Raw genomic sequence first — 21,833 nt, forward strand, 5'->3', positions numbered from 1 at the left:
TTAAACTGAAGTTGCCAGTCCTGCCCCGATACTTCAGCTGTTGTGAAGGTGGTGTTTATAATATTTTCTGTTGGTGCATATGCAGTACACAGACTGAAACATTGTATTGAGAGGCCAGGCAGTAACTGCCTTGACGCCACTGCCTGCCCTCAATTTAAATTAGGCACCTGAATAACAGCAGCCTATTAGATTTAAATTTGATGTTTTGGTAACCTGAGAACCAATCCTATTGAGAGGATGTTGGTGTGTCAACAGGGGATAAGATACAGCAACTGCTCTCTCTGCCACAGCGAATAGCTTTTAGCTCAAAGCCTCGTCTGAATAGAAAAGGTACCAAGAAAACCAGAAATTCCAAACAGAAGAAAGACAGAAAAGTAAAGGGTGGCACGGTGGTTAGCACGGCTGCCTCACAGCGCCAGGGACCCGGGTTCGATTCCGGCCTCGGGTCACTATCTGTGCGGAGTCTACACGTTCTCCCCGTGTCTGCGTGGGTTTCCTCCGGGTGCTCCGGTTTCCTCCCACAGTCCGAAAGACGTGTAGGTTAGGTGCATTGACCGTGCTAAATTCTCCCTCGGTGTACCTGAACAGGCGCCGGAATGTGGTCATTAGGGGATTTTCACAGTAACTTCATTGCAGAGTTAATGTGAGCCTTCTTGTGACTAATGAACCTTACTTTAAACTTCACTGCTGGTTAGATAAATGAAGTGTTGCTACTTTTACAGAGTCTCAGGTAGTTATTCTGATTTAACCACAAAGTTGTTGAAGAGCCGATTGTGCTGTTTCTCACACACTTTATAACAGGTTTTAAAGCGAGGAAGTCTCTTTCAGTGGATAAGTGTTAGATCTCAGAGGGAATGAACCTCCCCTTTAAAACACAACACCCAAACAGTGGGCAACAGGCACATCTTGCACAGTTCCTCTAGTCCCAGCTCTCACCACCGCCAAAGCTGTCCCCAGTCCACCCACACACCAGCCAGGGCATCGGGGCAAACCACATTTGCAGATGTAAAGATCGTTTCATATACCATAGAATCCCTACAGTGTATAAGGAGGCCATCGAGTCTACACCGATCCCACCCAGACCCTACCTCCCTAATCCCATGTATTTACCCTGCTAATCCCCCTGACACTAAGAGGCAATTTAGCAAGGCCAATCCACCTAACCCGCACATCTTTTGGAGTGTGAGAGAAAACCCACGCAGACACGGGGAGAACGTGCAGATTCCACACAGACAGTGACCCGAGGCTGGAATCGAACTCGGGTCCCTGGCGCTAAGGCAGCAGTGCTAACCACTGTGCCACCACCTGTTTCAGTGTTTGGTGGGCAATAGTACAGCTGTGTTTGTTTAGCATTCCCTATCGAGCTGAACAGAACAGTTATTGACTCCATGTTCAAGAGGGCCGCAAGGCTGGAGACAGCTTTTCTGCCATATTCTGGTGGCTTTCTGTTGTAATATATTCATGACAATGTCACAACCATGACAGCAAAGAGCATTAAGATACCGCCACCCTGTCTCACATCGCGACATAAAAAGAGTATACCTGGCCAGCACTGCCACACAGCACCATGTCCAATCCCTAACAGCATTAGGCCTGACCAGCCCCACAGAAAGCTACAAACAAGTCCCAGCGACCCCGCACTCACACAGCCATGCATTCAGACCAACTTTCTGTATTAAACCATGCTGCAATAGCAGCTGATTCACACACTCTCCGTCTGGGGCCCAGAGATAGCTACAGCACATCATCAAAGTCCCAGCTGAGGATGTTCACACGCATGGGAGGGTTCGGAGCGGGGTGGGGGGAGGGGACGGAGCGGGGCGGGGGGGGGGGGGGGGGGGGGGGGGGGGAGGGGACGGAGCGGGGCGGGGGGGAGGGGACGGAGCGGGGCGGGTGGGAGGGGAGGAGCGGGGCGGGGACGGAGCGGGGCGGGGGAGAGGGGACGGAGCGGGGGAGAGGGGACGGAGCGGGGCGGGGGAGAGGGGACGGAGCGGGGCGGGGGAGAGGGGACGGAGCGGGGCGGGGGAGAGGGGACGGAGCGGGGCGGGGGAGAGGGGACGGAGCGGGGCGGGGGAGAGGGGACGGAGCGGGGCGGGGGAGAGGGGACGGAGCGGGGCGGGGGAGAGGGGACGGAGCGGGGCGGGGGAGAGGGGACGGAGCGGGGCGGGGGAGAGGGGACGGAGCGGGTCGGGGGAGAGGGGACGGAGCGGGGCGGGGAGAGGGGACGGAGCGGGGCGGGGGAGAGGGGACGGAGGGGGGCGGGGGGGAGGGGACGGAGGGGGGCGGGGGGAGGGAACGGAGGGGGGCGGGGGGGAGGGAACGGAGGGGGGCGGGGGGGAGGGGACGGAGGGGGGGAGGGGACGGAGGGGGGGAGGGGACGGAGGGGGGCGGGGGGGAGGGGACGGAGGGGGGCGGGGGGAGGGGACGTAGGGGGCGGGGGGAGGGGACGGGGGTAGGGGTCGGAGCAGGGGAGGGGACGGAGCGGGGTGGGGGGGGGGAGTGGACGGAGCGGGGGAGTGGACGGAGCGGGGCGGGGGGGAGGGGACGGGGCGGGGGGAGGGACGGAGCGGGGCGGGGGGGAGGGGACGGAGCGGGGCGGGGGGGAGGGGACGGAGCGGGGCGGGGGGGAGGGGACGGAGCGGGGCGGGGGGGAGGGGACGGAGCGGGGCGGGGGGAGGGGACGGAGCGGGGCGGGGGGGAGGGGACGGAGCGGGGCGGGGGGGAGGGGACGGAGCGGGGCGGGGGGAGGGGACGGAGAGGGGCGGGGGGGAGGGGACGGAGCGGGGCGGGGGGAGGGGACGGAGCGGGGCGGGGGGGAGGGGACGGAGCGGGGCGGGGGGGAGGGGACGGAGCGGGGCGGGGGGAGGGGACGGAGCGGGGCGGGGGGGAGGGGACGGAGCGGGGCGGGGGGAGGGGACGGAGCGGGGCGGGGGGGAGGGGACGGAGCGGGGCGGGGGGGAGGGGACGGAGCGGGGCGGGGGGGAGGGGACGGAGCGGGGCGGGGGGGAGGGGACGGAGCGGGGCGGGGGGGAGGGGACGGAGCGGGGCGGGGGGAGGGGACGGAGCGGGGCGGGGGGGAGGGGACGGAGCGGGGCGGGGGGGAGGGGACGGAGCGGGGCGGGGGGAGGGGACAGAGCGGGGCAGGTGGGAGGGGACGGAGCGGGGCGGGAGGGATGGGGACGGAGCGGAGCGGGGGGGGGGGGGACGGAGCGGGGCGGGGGGAGGGGACGGAGCGGGGCGGGGGGGAGGGGACGGAGCGGGGCGGGGGGAGGGGACGGAGCGGGGCGGGGGGAGGGGACGGAGCGGGGCTGGGGGGAGGGGACGGAGCGGGGCTGGGGGGAGGGGACGGAGCGGGGCGGGGGGGAGGGGACGGAGAAAGGCGGGGGGGGACGGAGAAAGGCGGGGGGGGGGAGGGGACGGAGAGGGGGGGGAGGGGACGGAGAGGGGGGGGAGGGGACGGAGAGGGGCGGGGGGGGGACGGGACGGAGCGGAGCGGGGGTGGGGGGGGGGAGGGGACGGAGCGGGGTGGGGGGGAGGGGACGGAGAGGGGCGGGGGGAGGGGACGGAGCGGGGAGGGGGGGAGGGGACGGAGAGGGGCGGGGGCAGGGGGGAGGGGACGGAGAGGGGCGGGGTGGGGGGGAGGGGACGGAGAGGGGCGGGGGGAGGGGACGGAGCGGGGCGGGGGGGAGGGGACGGAGAGGGGCGGGTGGGAGGGGACGGAGAGGGGCGGGGGGGAGGGGACGGAGCGGAGCGGGGGGGAGGGGATGGAGCGGAGCGGGGTGGGGGGGGAGGGGACGGAGCGGGGCGGGGGAGGGGAGTGGACGGAGCGGGGCGGGGGGAGGGGAGGGGACGGGGCGGGGGGAGGGGAGGGGAGGGAGCGGGCGGGGGAGGGGAGGGGACGGAGCGGGGCGGGGGAGGGGAGGGGACGGAGCGGGGCGGGGGGAGGGGAGGGGACGGAGCGGGGCGGGGGGAGGGGAGGGGACGGAGCGGGGCGGGGGGAGGGGAGGGGACGGAGCGGGGCGGGGGAGGGGAGGGGACGGAGCGAGGCGGGGGGAGGGGAGGGGACGGAGCGGGTCGGGGGGAGGGGAGGGGATGGAGCGGGTCGGGGGGAGGGGAGGGGACGGAGCGGGTCGGGGGGAGGGGACGGAGCGGGGCGGGGGGAGGGGAAGGGACGGAGCGGGGCGGGGGGAGGGGAGGGGACGGAGCGGGGTGGGGGGAGGGGAGGGGACGGAGCGGGGCGGGGGGAGGGGAGGGGACGGAGTGGGGCGGGGGGAGGGGACGGAGCGGGGCGGGGGGGAGGGGACAGTGCGGGGTGGGGGGGAGGGGACGGAGCGGGGGGGACGGAGCGGGGGGGACGGAGCGGGGGGAGGGGACGGAGCGGGGCGTGGGGGAGGGGGACGAAGCGGGGTGGGGGGAGGGGGACGGAGCGGGGCGGGGACGGAGCGGGGCGGGGACGGAGCGGGGCGGGGACGGAGCGGGGCGGGGACGGAGCGGGGCGGGGACGGAGCGGGGCGGGGACGGAGCGGGGCGGGGACGGAGCGGGGCGGGGACGGAGCGGGGCGGGGACGGAGCGGGGCGGGGACGGAGCGGGGCGGGGACGGAGCGGGATGGGGACGGAGCGGGGCGGGGACGGAGCGGGGCGGGGACGGAGCGGGGACGGAGCGGGGCGGGGACGGAGCGGGGCGGGGACGGAGCGGGGCGGGGACGGAGCGGGGCGGGGACGGAGCGGGGCGGGGACGGAGCGGGGCGGGGACGGAGCGGGGCGGGGACGGAGCGGGGCGGGGACGGAGCGGGGCGGGGACGGAGCGGGGCGGGGACGGAGCGGGGACGGAGCGGGGGACGCGGGGACGGAGCGGGGCGGGGACGGAGCGGGGCGGGGACGGAGCGGGGCGGGGACGGAGCGGGGCGGGGCGGGGACGGAGCGGGGCGGGGACGGAGCGGGGCGGGGACGGAGCGGGGCGGGGACGGAGCGGGGACGGGGCGGGAGCGGGGCGGGGCGGGACGGAGCGGGGCGGGGACGGAGCGGGGCGGGGACGGAGCGGGGCGGGGACGGAGCGGGGCGGGGACGGAGCGGGGCGGGACGGAGCGGGGCGGGGACGGAGCGGGGCGGGGACGGAGCGGGGCGGGGACGGAGCGGGGCGGGGACGGAGCGGGGCGGGGACGGAGCGGGGCGGGGACGGAGCGGGGCGGGGACGGAGCGGGGCGGGGACGGAGCGGGGCGGGGACGGAGCGGGGCGGGGACGGAGCGGGGCGGGGACGGAGAGGAGGGGACGGAGCGGGGCGGGGAGGAGGGGACGGAGCGGGGCGGGGGGAGGGGACGGAGGTGGGGCGGGGGGAGGGACGGAGTGGGCGGGGGAGGGGACGGAGCGGGTCGGGGACAGAGCAGGCGGGGGGGAGGGGACGGAGCGGGGCGGGGGGGAGTGGACGGAGCGGGGCGGACGGAGCGGGGCGGGGGGAGGGGATGGAGCGGGGCGGGGGGGAGTGGACGGAGTGGGGCGGGGGAGGGGACGGAGCGGGGCGGGGGTGGGGACGGAGCGGGGCGGGGGGGACGGAGCGGGGCAGGGGGGGGACGGAGCGGGGCAGGGGGGGGACGGAGCGGGGCGGGGGGGGAGGGGAGGGGACGGAGCGGGTCGGGGGGAGGGGAGGGGACGGAGCGGGTCGGGGGGAGGGGAGGGGACGGAGCGGGTCGTGGGGAGGGGACGGAGCGGGGCAGGGGGAGGGGAGGGACGGAGCGGGGCGGGGGGAGGGGAGGGGACGGAGCGGGGCGGGGGGAGGGGAGGGGACGGAGCGGGGCGGGGGGAGGGGAGGGAGCGGGGCGGGGGGAGGGGGACAGTGCGGGGGGGGGGGGAGGGGACGGAGCGGGGCGGGGGGGAGGGGACGGAGCGGGGGAGGGATGGAGCGGGGTGTGGGGGAGGGGGACGGAGCGGGGCGGGGGGATGGGGACGGAGCGGGGCGGGGACGGAGCGGGGCGGGGACGGAGCGGGGCGGGGACGGAGCGGGGCGGGGACGGAGCGGGGCGGGGACGGAGCGGGGCGGGGACGGAGCGGGGCGGGGACGGAGCGGGGCGGGGACGGAGCGGGGCGGGGACGGAGCGGGGCGGGGGAGGGGATGGAGCGGGGCGGGGGGAGGGGAAGGGACGGAGCGGGCGGGGGGAGGGGAGGGGACGGAGCAGGGCGGGGGGAGGGGACGGAGCGGAGCGGGGCGGGGGGAGGGGAGGGGACGGAGCGGGGCGGGGGGAGGGGAGGGGACGGAGCGGGGCGGGGGGAGGGGAGGGGACGGAGCGGGGCGGGGGGAGGGGAGGGGACGGAGCGGGGCGGGGGGGAGGGGACGGAGCGGGGCGGAGGGGAGGGGACAGTGCGGGGGGGGGGGGGGGGGGGAGGGGACGGAGCGGGGCGGGGGGGAGGGACGGAGCGGGGTGTGGGGGAGGGGGACGGAGCGGGGCGGGGACGGAGCGGGGCGGGGACGGAGCGGGGCGGGGACGGAGCGGGGCGGGGACGGAGCGGGCGGGGACGGAGCGGGGCGGGGACGGAGCGGGGCGGGGACGGAGCGGGGCGGGGACGGAGCGGGGCGGGGACGGAGCGGGGCGGGGACGGAGCGGGGCGGGGACGGAGCGGGGCGGGGACTGAGCGGGGCGGGGACTGAGCGGGGCGGGGACGGAGCGGGGCGGGGACGGAGCGGGGCGGGGACGGAGCGGGGCGGGGACGGAGCGGGGCGGGCACGGAGCGGGGCGGGGACGGAGCGGGCGGGGACGGAGCGGGGCGGGGACGGAGCGGGGCGGGGACGGAGCGGGCGGGGACGGAGCGGGGCGGGGAGGAGGGGACGGAGCGGGGCGGGGAGGAGGGGACGGAGCGGGGCGGGGAGGAGGGGACGGAGCGGGGCGGGGAGGAGGGGACGGAGCGGGGCGGGGGGAGGGGACGGAGTGGGGCGGGGGAGGGGACGGAGCGGGTCGGGGACAGAGCAGGGCGGGGGGGAGGGGACGGAGCGGGGCGGGGGGAGGGGATGGAGCGGGGCGGGGGGAGTGGACGGAGTGGGGCGGGGGAGGGGACGGAGCGGGGCGGGGGTGGGGACGGAGCGGGGCGGGGGGGGGGACGGAGCGGGGCGGGGGGGGGACGGAGCGGGGCAGGGGGGGGACGGAGCGGGGCAGGGGGGGGACGGAGCGGGGCGGGGGGGAGGGGACGGAGTGGGGTGGGGGGGTGGGGACGAGTGGGGCGGGGGGGGACGGAGCAGGGCGGGGGGTGCCGGAGCGGGGCGGGGGGTGACGGAGCGGGGCGGGGGGGTGACGGAGCGGGGCGGGGGGGTGACGGAGCGGGGCGGGGGGAGGGGACGGAGCGGGGCGGGGGGAGGGGACGGAGCGGGGCAGGGCGGAGGGGAGGGGACGGAGCCGGGCGGGGGGGAGGGGACAGAGCGGGGGGGACGGAGCGGGGTGTGGGGAGGGGACGGAGCGGGGGGAGGGGAGGGGACGGAGCGGGGCGGGGGGAGGGGAGGGGACGGAGCGGGGCGGGGGGAGGGGAGGGGACGAGGCGGGGTGGAGGGGACGGAGCGGGGCGGGGGGAGGGGCGGGGGGAGGGGACGGAGCGGGGCGGGGGAGGGGACGGAGCGGGGCGGGGGGAGGGGACGGAGCGGGGCGGGGGGAGGGGACGGAGCGGGGCGGGGGGAGGGGACGGAGCGGGCGGGGGGAGGGGACGGAGCGGGGCGGGGAGGGGACGGAGCGGGCGGGGGGAGGGGACGGAGCGGGGCGGGGGAGGGGACGGAGCGGGGTGGGGGGAGGGGACGGAGCGGGGCGGGGGGAGGGGACGGAGCGGGGCGGGGGGAGGGACGGAGCGGGGCGGGGGGAGGGACGGAGCGGGGGAGGGGACGGAGCGGGGCGGGGAGAGGGGACGGAGCGGGCGGGGGGAGGGGACGGAGCGGGGCGGGGGAGGGGACGGAGCGGGGCGGGGGGAGGGGACGGAGCGGGGCGGGGGGAGGGGACGGAGCGGGGCGGGGGAGGGGACGGAGCGGGGCGGGGGGAGCGGACGGAGCGGGGCGGGGGGAGGGGACGGAGCGGGGGGAGGGGACGGAGCGGGGCGGGGGGAGGGGACGGAGCGGGGCGGGGGGAGGGGACGGAGCGGGGCGGGGGGAGGGGACGGAGCGGGGCGGGGGGAGGGGACGGAGCGGGGCGGGGGGAGGGGACGGAGCGGGGCGGGGGGAGGGGACGGAGCGGGGCGGGGGGAGGGGACGGAGCGGGGCGGGGGGAGGGGACGGAGCGGGGAGGGGGGAGGGGACGGAGCGGGGCGGGGGGAGGGGACGGAGCGGGGCGGGGGGAGGGGACGGAGCGGGGCGGGGGGAGGGGACGGAGCGGGGCGGGGGGAGGGGACGGAGCGGGCGGGGGGAGGGGACGGAGCGGGGCGGGGGGAGGGGACGGAGCGGGGCGGGGGAGGGGACGGAGCGGGGCGGGGGGAGGGGACGGAGCGGGGCGGGGGGAGGGGACGGAGCGGGGCGGGGGAGCGGACGGAGCGGGCGGGGGAGGGGGACGGAGCGGGGCGGGGGAGGGGACGGAGCGGGGCGGGGGGAGGGGACGGAGCGGGGCGGGGGGGAGGGGACGGAGCGGGGCGGGGGGAGGGGACGGAGCGGGGCGGGGGGGAGGGGACGGAGCGGGGCGGGGGGGAGGGGACGGAGCGGGGCGGGGGGAGGGGGCGGAGCGGGGCGGGGGGAGGGGACGGAGCGGGGCGGGGGGGAGGGGACGGAGCGGGGCGGGGGGAGGGGACAGAGCGGGGCAGGTGGGAGGGGACGGAGCGGGGCGGGAGGGATGGGGACGGAGCGGAGCGGGGGGGGGGGGACGGAGCGGGGCGGGGGGAGGGGACGGAGCGGGGCGGGGGGAGGGGACGGAGCGGGGCGGGGGGGAGGGGACGGAGCGGGGCGGGGGGGAGGGGACGGAGCGGGGCTGGGGGGAGGGGACGGAGCGGGGCTGGGGGGAGGGGACGGAGCGGGGCGGGGGGGAGGGGACGGAGAAAGGCGGGGGGGGGAGGGGACGGAGAGGGGGGGGGAGGGGACGGAGAGGGGGGGAAGGGGACGGAGAGGGGGGGGAGGGGACGGAGAGGGGCGGGGGGGAGGGGACGGGACGGAGCGGAGCGGGGTGGGGGGGGGGAGGGGACGGAGCGGGGTGGGGGGGAGGGGACGGAGAGGGGCGGGGGGAGGGGACGGAGCGGGGAGGGGGGGAGGGGACGGAGAGGGGCGGGGGGCAGGGGACGGAGAGGGGCGGGGTGGGGGGGAGGGGACGGAGAGGGGCGGGGGGAGGGGACGGAGCGGGGCGGGGGGGAGGGGACGGAGAGGGGCGGGTGGGAGGGGACGGAGAGGGGCGGGGGGGAGGGGACGGAGCGGAGCGGGGGGGAGGGGATGGAGCGGAGCGGGGTGGGGGGGGGAGGGGACGGAGCGGGGCGGGGGGAGGGGAGTGGACGGAGCGGGGCGGGGGGAGGGGAGGGGACGGGGCGGGGGGAGGGGAGGGGAGGGAGCGGGGCGGGGGGAGGGGAGGGGACGGAGCGGGGCGGGGGAGGGGAGGGGACGGAGCGGGGCGGGGGGAGGGGAGGGGACGGAGCGGGGCGGGGGGAGGGGAGGGGACGGAGCGGGGCGGGGGGAGGGGAGGGGACGGAGCGGGGCGGGGGGAGGGGAGGGGACGGAGCGAGGCGGGGGGAGGGGAGGGGACGGAGCGGGTCGGGGGGAGGGGAGGGGACGGAGCGGGTCGGGGGGAGGGGAGGGGACGGAGCGGGTCGGGGGGAGGGGACGGAGCGGGGCGGGGGGAGGGGAAGGGACGGAGCGGGGCGGGGGGAGGGGAGGGGACGGAGCGGGGTGGGGGGAGGGGAGGGGACGGAGCGGGGCGGGGGGAGGGGAGGGGACGGAGTGGGGCGGGGGGAGGGGACGGAGCGGGGCGGGGGGGAGGGGACAGTGCGGGGTGGGGGGGAGGGGACGGAGCGGGGGGGACGGAGCGGGGGGGACGGAGCGGGGGGAGGGGACGGAGCGGGGCGTGGGGGAGGGGGACGGAGCGGGGTGGGGGGAGGGGGACGGAGCGGGGCGGGGACGGAGCGGGGCGGGGACGGAGCGGGGCGGGGACGGAGCGGGGCGGGGACGGAGCGGGGCGGGGACGGAGCGGGGCGGGGACGGAGCGGCGCGGGGACGGAGCGGGGCGGGGACGGAGCGGGGCGGGGACGGAGCGGGGCGGGGACGGAGCGGGGCGGGGACGGAGCGGGGCGGGGACGGAGCGGGGCGGGGACGGAGCGGGGCAGGGCGGGGACGGAGCGGGGCGGGGACGGAGCGGGGCGGGGACGGAGCGGGGACGGAGCGGGGCGGGGACGGAGCGGGGCGGGGACGGAGCGGGGCGGGGACGGAGCGGGGCGGGGACGGAGCGGGGCGGGGACGGAGCGGGGCGGGGACGGAGCGGGGACGGAGCGGGGACGGAGCGGGGCGGGGACGGAGCGGGGCGGGGACGGAGCGGGGCGGGGACGGAGCGGGGACGGAGCGGGGCGGGGCGGGGACGGAGCGGGGCGGGGACGGAGCGGGGCGGGGACGGAGCGGGGCGGGGACGGAGCGGGGCGGGGACGGAGCGGGGCGGGGACGGAGCGGGGCGGGGACGGAGCGGGGCGGGGACGGAGCGGGGCGGGGACGGAGCGGGGCGGGGGGAGGGGACGGAGCGGGGCGGGGGGAGGGGACGGAGCGGGGCGGGGGGAGGGGACGGAGCGGGGCGGGGGGAGGGGACGGAGCGGGGCGGGGGAGCGGACGGAGCGGGGCGGGGGGAGGGGACGGAGCGGGGCGGGGGGAGGGGACGGAGCGGGGCGGGGGGAGGGGACGGAGCGGGGCGGGGGGAGGGGACGGAGCGGGGCGGGGGGAGGGGACGGAGCGGGGCGGGGGGAGGGGACGGAGCGGGGCGGGGGGAGGGGACGGAGCGGGGCGGGGGGAGGGGACGGAGCGGGGCGGGGGGAGGGGACGGAGCGGGGCGGGGGGAGGGGACGGAGCGGGGCGGGGGGAGGGGACGGAGCGGGGCGGGGGGAGGGGACGGAGCGGGGCGGGGGGAGGGGACGGAGCGGGGCGGGGGGAGGGGACGGAGCGGGGCGGGGGGAGGGGACGGAGCGGGGCGGGGGGAGGGGACGGAGCGGGGCGGGGGGAGGGGACGGAGCGGGGCGGGGGAGCGGACGGAGCGGGGCGGGGGGAGGGGACGGAGCGGGGCGGGGGGAGGGGACGGAGCGGGGCGGGGGGAGGGGACGGAGCGGGGCGGGGGGAGGGGACGGAGCGGGGCGGGGGGAGGGGACGGAGCGGGGCGGGGGGGGGAGGGGACGGAGCGGGGCGGGGGGGGGAGGGGACGGAGCGGGGCGGGGGGAGGGGACGGAGCGGGGCGGGGGGAGGGGACGGAGCGGGGCGGGGGGAGGGGACGGAGCGGGGCGGGGGGAGGGGACGGAGCGAGGCGGGGGGGGTGACGGAGCGGGGCGGGGGGGGGTGACGGAGCGGGGCGGGGGGGGTGACGGAGCGGGGCGGGGGGGGTGACGGAGCGGGGCGGGGGGGGGGTGACGGAGCGGGGCGGGGGGGTGACGGAGCGAGGCGGGGGGTGGGAGGGGACGGAACGGGGCGGGGGGAAGGAACGGGCAGAGACAGACAGGGGGGATGGAATGGGACGGGGGCAGACGGTGTGGGACAGGGGCAGACGGGGAGCACGGAACGGGACGGGGCAGACGGGGAGGAAGGAACGGGACGGGGACAGATGGGGGGGAAGGAATGGGACGGGGGCAGACGGTGTGGGACAGGGGCAGACGGGGAGCACGGAACGGGACGGGGGCAGACGGCGCGGCAAGAGCTGGACGGGGGCAGGCGGGGGGTCACAGAACGGGACGGGGCAGACTGGGGGGGGGCACGGAACGGGACGGGGGCAGCCGGGGGGGGGGGCACGGAACAGGACGGGGGGAGGAACGGAATGAAATGGCAGCTGACAGGGCAGCACAGAACGGGACGGGGGCGGACGGGCGGGGGGGGCACGGAACGGGACGGGGCAGACGGAGGGGCACGGAACGGGACGGGAGAGACGGGGGGGGGCACGGAACGGGGCAGGGGCAGACGGGGGGGCACAGAACGGGGGGGCACAGAACGGGACGGGGGGGCAGAGAACGGGACGGGGGCAGAGAACGGGACGGGGGCACAGAACGGGACGGGGGCACAGAACGGGACGGGGGCACAGAACGGGACGGGGGGCACAGAACGGGACGGGGGCACAGAACGGGACGGGGGCACAGAACGGGACGGGGGCACAGAACGGGACGGGGGGCACAGAACGGGACGGGGGGCACAGAACGGGACGGGGGGCACAGAACGGGACGGGGGGCACAGAACGGGACGGGGGGTCACACAACGGGACGGGGGGCACAGAACGGGACGGGGGGCACAGAACGGGACGGGGGGCACAGAACGGGACGGGGGGCACAGAACGGGACGGGGGGCACAGAACGGGACGGGGGGCACAGAACGGGACGGGGGGCACAGAACGGGACGGGGGGCACAGAACGGGACGGGGGGCACAGAACGGGACACAGAGCGGGACGGGGGGCACAGAACGGGACGGAGGCGGACAGGGGGGCAGGGAACAGGATGGGGGCGGACGGGGGGGGGGGCAGGTAACGGGATGGGGGCGGACGGGGGGGGGCGGCAAGGAGCTGGACGGCGGCAGACAGGGGGGCACAGAACAGGACGGGGGGGCACGGAACAGGACGGGGGCAGACGGGGCGGCACGGAACGGGACGGGGGCAGACGGGGGGCACGGAAGGGGATGGAGGCGGACAGGGGGCACGGAACGGCATGGGGACAGATGGGGGGCACGGAAGGGGACAGGGACGTACGGTGAAACGGAAGGGGACAGGTGCAGGGGGGGACACGGAACGAGACAGGGCAGATGGGGGCGCACGGAACGGGACGGGGCACACGGAACGGGATGGGGCAGACGGGGGGGGCACGGAATGGGACGGGGCAGACAAGGGGGGCACAGAACGGGACGGGGTAGACGGGGGGCACGGAACGGGACGGGGGCAGGGCAGACGGGGGCGCACGGAAGGGGACGGGGCAGACGGGGGCGCACGGAACGGGACAGACGGGGGGGCACGGAACAGGACGCGACAGACGGGGGGCACGGAACGGGACGGGGCAGACGGGGTGCACGGAGCGGGACGGGGGGGGCATGGAACGGGACGGGGGCAGACAGGGGGGCACGGAACAGGACAAGGACAGACGGGGCAGCAAGGAACAGGACGGGGGCAGACGGGGGGGGAGAGAACAGGACGGGGCAGACGGGGAGGGAGGAACGGAACATGACGGCGCTGCACGGAACGGGACGGAGGGGGGTCACGGAACGGGACGGAGGCAGACGGGGGGGGGAGGGTGGGGTACGGGGGCGGACGGGGGCACAGAACTGGACGGGGACGGAGGGGGGCACGGAACGGGATAGGAGCGGACGGGGGGCACGGAACGGGACAGGAGCGGACGGGGGGCACGGAATGGGACAGGGGCGGACGGGGGGACGGAAGAGGACAGGGACGGACGGGGGGACGGAAGAGGACAGGGACGGACGGAAGAGGACAGGGACGGACGGAAGAGGACAGGGACGGACGGAAGAGGACAGGGACGGACGGAAGAGGACAGGGACGGACGGGGGGACGGAAGAGGACAGGGACGGACGGAAGAGGACAGGGACGGACGGAAGAGGACAGGGACGGACGGAAGAGGACAGGGACGGACGGGGGGCACGGAACGGGACAGGGACGTATGGTGAAATGGAAGGTGACGGGCAGGCGGGACACGGAAGCAGACGGGGGCACAGAAGGGGACAGGTGCAGGGGGGGACACGGAACGGGACGGGGGAAGACGGGGGGCACGAAACGGGACGGGGCAGGCTGGGTGCACGGAATGGGACGGGGCAGACGGGGACGGACGGAACGGGATGGGGCAGACTGGGTGCACGGAACGGGATGGGGCAGACGGGGGGCACGGAACGGGACAGGGGCAGACGGGGGCCACGGAACGGGACGGGGGGCACGGAAAGGGACGGGGGGCAGACTGGGTGCACGGAACGGGACGGGGGGCACGGAAAGGGACGGGGGCAGACTGGGTGCACGGAACGGGACGGGGGGCACGGAAAGGGACGGGGGCAGACGGGGGCCACGGAACGGGACGGGGGGCACGGAAAGGGACGGGGGCAGACGGGGGCCACGGAACGGGACGGGGGGCACGGAAAGGGACGGGGGCAGACTGGGTGCACGGAACGGGACGGGGGGCACGGAAAGGGACGGGGGCAGACGGGGGGGCACGGAACGGGACAGGGCAAGATGAGGGGCATGGAACGGGACGGGGGCGCACGGAACGGGACGGGGGCAGACGGGGGGCACAGAACGGGACGGGGGCAGACGGGGGGCACAGAACGGGACGGGGGCGCACGGAACAGGACGGATGCGGACGGGGGGGGGCACAGAACGGGACGTGGGCAGACGGGGGGGGGGCACAGACCGGGGGGGGGGGCACGGAACGTGATGGGGATAGACCGGGGGGGGGGGGGGGCACGGAACAGGACGGGGGCGGAGGGGGGGCACGGAACGGCATGGGGACAGACGGGGGGCACGGAAGGGGGGACGGAAGGGGACAGGAACGTACGGTGAAACGGAAGGGGACAGGTGTAGGGGGGGCACACGGAACAGCACGGGGCAGACGGGGGCGCACGGAACAGGACGACGGCAGGCGGGCGCACGTTATGGGACAGGGGCGAATGGAGCGGGACGGGGCAAAAGGGGGTGCACGGAACAGGACGGGGCAGACATGGGGACACGGAACGGGACGAGGGCAGACATGGGGACACGGAACGGGACGAGGGCAGACGGGGCGGCAAGGAACTGGACGGCGGCAGACGGGGGGGCACAGAACGGGACAGGGGCAGAACGGGCGGCACGGAACGGGACGGGGGGGCACAGAACGGGACGGGGACGGACAGGGGGCACGGAACGGGACAGTGGCGGACGGGGGGCACGGAAGGGGGGATGGAAGGGGACAGGGGCGGGTGGGACACGGAAGCAGATGGGGCAGGCGGGGGCACAGAAGGGGACACGGAACAGGACGGGGCAGACAGGGGGCACAGGACGGCGGCGGCGGCACGTTACGGGGACGGGGCAGATGGGGTGCACGGAGCGGGACAGGGGCAGACAGGGTGCACGGAGCGGGACAGGGGCAGACGGGGTGCACGGAGCGGGACAGGGGCAGACAGGGTGCACGGAGCGGGACAGGGGCAGACGGGGTGCACGGAGCGGGACAGGGGCAGACGGGGTGTACGGAGCGGGACAGGGGCAGACGGGGTGCACGGAGCGGGACGGGGAAGACGGGGGGCACAGAACGGGACGGAGGGCACGGAACGGGACGGGGGCGGACGGAACGGGACGGGACAGACTGGGGCGGACGGAACGGGACGGGGCAGACGGGGGCGGACGGAGCGGGACAGGAGCAGACGGGGTGCACGGAACGGGACGGGGGAAGACTGGGTGCACGGAACGGGACGGGGCAGACGGGGGCGCACGGAGCGGGACAGGGGCAGACGGGGTGCACGGAGCGGGACAGGGGCAGACGGGGTGCACGGAGCGGGACAGGGGCAGACAGGGTGCACGGAACGGGACAGGGGCAGACGGGGTGCACGGAGCGGGACAGGGGCAGACAGGGTGTACGGAGCGGGACAGGGGCAGACGGGGTGCACGGAGCGGGACAGGGGCAGACGGGGTGCACGGAGCGGGACGGGGCAGACGGGGTGCACGGAGCGGGACAGGGGCAGACGGGGTGCACGGAGCGGGACGGGGCAGACGGGGTGCACGGAGCGGGACAGGGGCAGACGGGGTGCACGGAGCGGGACGGGGAAGACGGGGGGGCACGGAACGGGACGGAGGGCACGGAACGGGACGGGGGCGGACGGAACGGGACGGAGCAGACTGGGGCGGACGGAACGGGACGGGGGAAGACTGGGAGCACGGAACGGGACGGGGGGGCACGGAACGGGACGGGGGGCACGCAACGGGACGGGGGGCACGCAACGGGACCCGGGGGCACGGAACGGGACCCGGGGGCACGGAACGGGACCCGGGGGCACGGAACGGGACCCGGGGGCACGGAACGGGACCCGGGGGCACGGAACGGGACCCGGGGGCACGGAACGGGACCCGGGGGCACGGAACGGGACCCGGGGGCACGGAACGGGACCCGGGGGCACGGAACGGGACCGGGGGGCACGGAACGGGACGGGGGGCACGGAACGGGAGGCACGGAACGGGACGGGGGGCACGGAACGGGACGGGGGGCACGGAACGGGACGGGGGGCACGGGACGGGACGGGGGGCACGGAACGGGACGGGGGGCACGGAACGGGACTGGGGGCACGGAACGGGACGGGGGGCACGGAACGGGACGGGGGGCACGGGACGGGACGGGGGGCACGGGACGGGACGGGGGGCACGGGACGGGACGGGGGGCACGGGACGGGACGGGGGGCACGGGACGGGGGCACGGAACGGGGGGCACGGAACGGGACGGGGGGCACGGGACGGGACGGGGGGCACGGGACGGGACGGGGGGCACGGGACGGGGGGCACGGAACGGGACGGGGGGCACGGAACGGGACGGGGCGCACGGAACGGGACGGGGGGCACGGAACGGGACGGGGGGCACGGAACGGGACGGGGGGCACGGAACGGGACGGGGGGCACGGAACGGGACGGGGGAAAACTGGGTGCACGGAACGGGACGGTGCAGACGGGGGCGGACGGAACGGGACGGGGGAAGACTGGGAGCACGGAACGGGACGGGGGGCACGCAACGGGACGGGGGGCACGCAACGGGACGGGGGGCACGCAACGGGACGGGTGGCACGCAACGGGACGGGGGGCACGCACCGGGACGGGGGGCACGCACCGGGACGGGGGGCACGCAACGGGACGGGGGGCACGCAACGGGACGGGGGGCACGCAACGGGACGGGGGGCACGCAACGGGACGGGGGGCACGCAACGGGACGGGGGGCACGCAACGGGACGGGGGGCACGCAACGGGACGGGGGGCACGCAACGGGACGGGGGGCACGCAACGGGACGGGGGGCACGCAACGGGACGGGGGGCACGCAACGGGACGGGGGGCACGCAACGGGACGGGGGGCACGCAACGGGACGGGGGGCACGCAACGGGACGGGGGCACGCAACGGGACGGGGGGCACGCAACGGGACGGGGGGCACGCAACGGGACGGGGGGCACGCAACGGGACGGGGGGCACGCAACGGGACGGGGGGCACGCAACGGGACGGGGGGCACGCAACGGGACGGGGGGCTCGCAACGGGACGGGGGGCACGCAACGGGACGGGGGGCACGCAACGGGACGGGGGCACGCAACGGGACGGGGGGCACGGAACGGGACGGGGGGCACGGAACGGGACGGGGGGCACGGAACGGGACGGGGGGCACGGAACGGGACGGGGGGCACGGAACGGGACGGGGGGCACGGAACGGGACGGGGGGCACGGAACGGGACGGGGGGCACGGAACGGGACGGGGGGCACGGAACGGGACGGGGGGCACGTAACGGGACGGGGGGCACGGAACGGGACGGGGGGCACGGAACGGGACGGGGGGCACGGAACGGGACGGGGGGCACGGAACGGGACGGGGGGCACGGAACGGGACGGGGGGCACGGAACGGGACGGAGCAGACTGGGGCGGACGGAACGGGACGGGGGAAGACTGGGAGCACGGAACGGGACGGGGGGGCACGGAACGGGACGGGGGGCACGCAACGGGACGGGGGGCACGCAACGGGACCCGGGGGCACGGAACGGGACCCGGGGGCACGGAACGGGACCCGGGGGCACGGAACGGGACCCGGGGGCACGGAACGGGACCCGGGGGCACGGAACGGGACCCGGGGGCACGGAACGGGACCCGGGGGCACGGAACGGGACCGGGGGGCACGGAACGGGACGGGGGGCACGGAACGGGAGGCACGGAACGGGACGGGGGGCACGGAACGGGACGGGGGGCACGGAACGGGACGGGGGGCACGGGACGGGACGGGGGGCACGGAACGGGACGGGGGGCACGGAACGGGACTGGGGGCACGGAACGGGACGGGGGGCACGGAACGGGACGGGGGGCACGGGACGGGACGGGGGGCACGGGACGGGACGGGGGGCACGGGACGGGACGGGGGGCACGGGACGGGACGGGGGGCACGGGACGGGGGCACGGAACGGGGGGCACGGAACGGGACGGGGGGCACGGGACGGGACGGGGGGCACGGGACGGGACGGGGGGCACGGGACGGGGGGCACGGAACGGGACGGGGGGCACGGAACGGGACGGGGCGCACGGAACGGGACGGGGGGCACGGAACGGGACGGGGGGCACGGAACGGGACGGGGGGCACGGAACGGGACGGGGGGCACGGAACGGGACGGGGGAAAACTGGGTGCACGGAACGGGACGGTGCAGACGGGGGCGGACGGAACGGGACGGGGGAAGACTGGGAGCACGGAACGGGACGGGGGGCACGCAACGGGACGGGGGGCACGCAACGGGACGGGGGGCACGCAACGGGACGGGTGGCACGCAACGGGACGGGGGGCACGCACCGGGACGGGGGGCACGCACCGGGACGGGGGGCACGCAACGGGACGGGGGGCACGCAACGGGACGGGGGGCACGCAACGGGACGGGGGGCACGCAACGGGACGGGGGGCACGCAACGGGACGGGGGGCACGCAACGGGACGGGGGGCTCGCAACGGGACGGGGGGCACGCAACGGGACGGGGGGCACGCAACGGGACGGGGGGCACGCAACGGGACGGGGGGCACGGAACGGGACGGGGGGCACGGAACGGGACGGGGGGCACGGAACGGGACGGGGGGCACGGAACGGGACGGGGGGCACGGAACGGGACGGGGGGCACGGAACGGGACGGGGGGCACGGAACGGGACGGGGGGCACGGAACGGGACGGGGGGCACGGAACGGGACGGGGGGCACGGAACGGGACGGGGGGCACGGAACGGGACGGGGGGCACGGAACGGGACGGGGGGCACGGAACGGGACGGGGGGCACGGAACGGGACGGGGGGCACGGAACGGGACGGGGGGCACGGAACGGGACGGGGGGCACGGAACGGGACGGGGGGCACGGAACGGGACGGGGGGCACGGAACGGGACGGGGGGCACGGAACGGGACGGGGGGCACGGAACGGGACGGGGGGCACGGAACGGGACGGGGGGCACGTAACGGGACGGGGGGCACGGAACGGGACGGGGGGCACGGAACGGGACGGGGGGCACGGAACGGGACGGGGGGCACGGAACGGGACGGGGGGCACGGAACGGGACGGGGGGCACGGAACGGGACGGAGCAGACTGGGGCGGACGGAACGGGACGGGGGAAGACTGGGAGCACGGAACGGGACGGGGGGGCACGGAACGGGACGGGGGGCACGCAACGGGACGGGGGGCACGCAACGGGACCCGGGGGCACGGAACGGGACCCGGGGGCACGGAACGGGACCCGGGGGCACGGAACGGGACCCGGGGGCACGGAACGGGACCCGGGGGCACGGAACGGGACCCGGGGGCACGGAACGGGACCCGGGGGCACGGAACGGGACCCGGGGGCACGGAACGGGACCCGGGGGCACGGAACGGGACCCGGGGGCACGGAACGGGACCGGGGGGCACGGAACGGGACGGGGGGCACGGAACGGGAGGCACGGAACGGGACGGGGGGCACGGAACGGGACGGGGGGCACGGAACGGGACGGGGGGCACGGGACGGGACGGGGGGCACGGAACGGGACGGGGGGCACGGAACGGGACTGGGGGCACGGAACGGGACGGGGGGCACGGAACGGGACGGGGGGCACGGGACGGGACGGGGGGCACGGGACGGGACGGGGGGCACGGGACGGGACGGGGGGCACGGGACGGGACGGGGGGCACGGGACGGGGGCACGGAACGGGGGGCACGGAACGGGACGGGGGGCACGGGACGGGACGGGGGGCACGGGACGGGACGGGGGGCACGGGACGGGGGGCACGGAACGGGACGGGGGGCACGGAACGGGACGGGGCGCACGGAACGGGACGGGGGGCACGGAACGGGACGGGGGGCACGGAACGGGACGGGGGGCACGGAACGGGACGGGGGGCACGGAACGGGACGGGGGAAAACTGGGTGCACGGAACGGGACGGTGCAGACGGGGGCGGACGGAACGGGACGGGGGAAGACTGGGAGCACGGAACGGGACGGGGGGCACGCAACGGGACGGGGGGCACGCAACGGGACGGGGGGCACGCAACGGGACGGGGGGCACGGAACGGGACTGGGGGCACGGAACGGGACGGGGGGCACGGAACGGGACGGGGGGCACGGGACGGGACGGGGGGCACGGGACGGGACGGGGGGCACGGGACGGGACGGGGGGCACGGGACGGGACGGGGGGCACGGGACGGGGGCACGGAACGGGGGGCACGGAACGGGACGGGGGGCACGGGACGGGACGGGGGGCACGGGACGGGACGGGGGGCACGGGACGGGGGGCACGGAACGGGACGGGGGGCACGGAACGGGACGGGGCGCACGGAACGGGACGGGGGGCACGGAACGGGACGGGGGGCACGGAACGGGACGGGGGGCACGGAACGGGACGGGGGGCACGGAACGGGACGGGGGAAAACTGGGTGCACGGAACGGGACGGTGCAGACGGGGGCGGACGGAACGGGACGGGGGAAGACTGGGAGCACGGAACGGGACGGGGGGCACGCAACGGGACGGGGGGCACGCAACGGGACGGGGGGCACGCAACGGGACGGGTGGCACGCAACGGGACGGGGGGCACGCACCGGGACGGGGGGCACGCACCGGGACGGGGGGCACGCAACGGGACGGGGGGCACGCAACGGGACGGGGGGCACGCAACGGGACGGGGGGCACGCAACGGGACGGGGGGCACGCAACGGGACGGGGGGCACGCAACGGGACGGGGGGCACGCAACGGGACGGGGGGCACGCAACGGGACGGGGGGCACGCAACGGGACGGGGGGCACGCAACGGGACGGGGGGCACGCAACGGGACGGGGGGCACGCAACGGGACGGGGGGCACGCAACGGGACGGGGGGCACGCAACGGGACGGGGGCACGCAACGGGACGGGGGGCACGCAACGGGACGGGGGGCACGCAACGGGACGGGGGGCACGCAACGGGACGGGGGGCACGCAACGGGACGGGGGGCACGCAACGGGACGGGGGGCACGCAACGGGACGGGGGGCTCGCAACGGGACGGGGGGCACGCAACGGGACGGGGGGCACGCAACGGGACGGGGGCACGCAACGGGACGGGGGGCACGGAACGGGACGGGGGGCACGGAACGGGACGGGGGGCACGGAACGGGACGGGGGGCACGGAACGGGACGGGGGGCACGGAACGGGACGGGGGGCACGGAACGGGACGGGGGGCACGGAACGGGACGGGGGGCACGGAACGGGACGGGGGGCACGGAACGGGACGGGGGGCACGTAACGGGACGGGGGGCACGGAACGGGACGGGGGGCACGGAACGGGACGGGGGGCACGGAACGGGACGGGGGGCACGGAACGGGACGGGGGGCACGGAACGGGACGGGGGGCACGGAACGGGACGGAGCAGACTGGGGCGGACGGAACGGGACGGGGGAAGACTGGGAGCACGGAACGGGACGGGGGGGCACGGAACGGGACGGGGGGCACGCAACGGGACGGGGGGCACGCAACGGGACCCGGGGGCAC

General features: G+C 78.0%; 1 protein-coding gene across 1 annotated transcript; it reads left to right on the forward strand.

Annotated features, from left to right (window-relative positions):
* Positions 1–13,499: 13,499 nt before the first annotated feature.
* On the forward strand, positions 13,500–17,332 carry LOC144488283 (uncharacterized; the record flags this gene model as incomplete). Its single annotated transcript, XM_078206328.1, has 2 exons — positions 13,500–13,765; positions 16,780–17,332. Coding segments are annotated over exons 1-2 (819 nt in total), but the record flags the coding sequence as incomplete, so codon positions are not given.
* Positions 17,333–21,833: the final 4,501 nt, after the last annotated feature.

This window comes from Mustelus asterias, unplaced genomic scaffold (genome assembly GCF_964213995.1).
Source record: "Mustelus asterias unplaced genomic scaffold, sMusAst1.hap1.1 HAP1_SCAFFOLD_1436, whole genome shotgun sequence".
NCBI classification, from domain to species: Eukaryota; Metazoa; Chordata; class Chondrichthyes; order Carcharhiniformes; family Triakidae; genus Mustelus; species Mustelus asterias.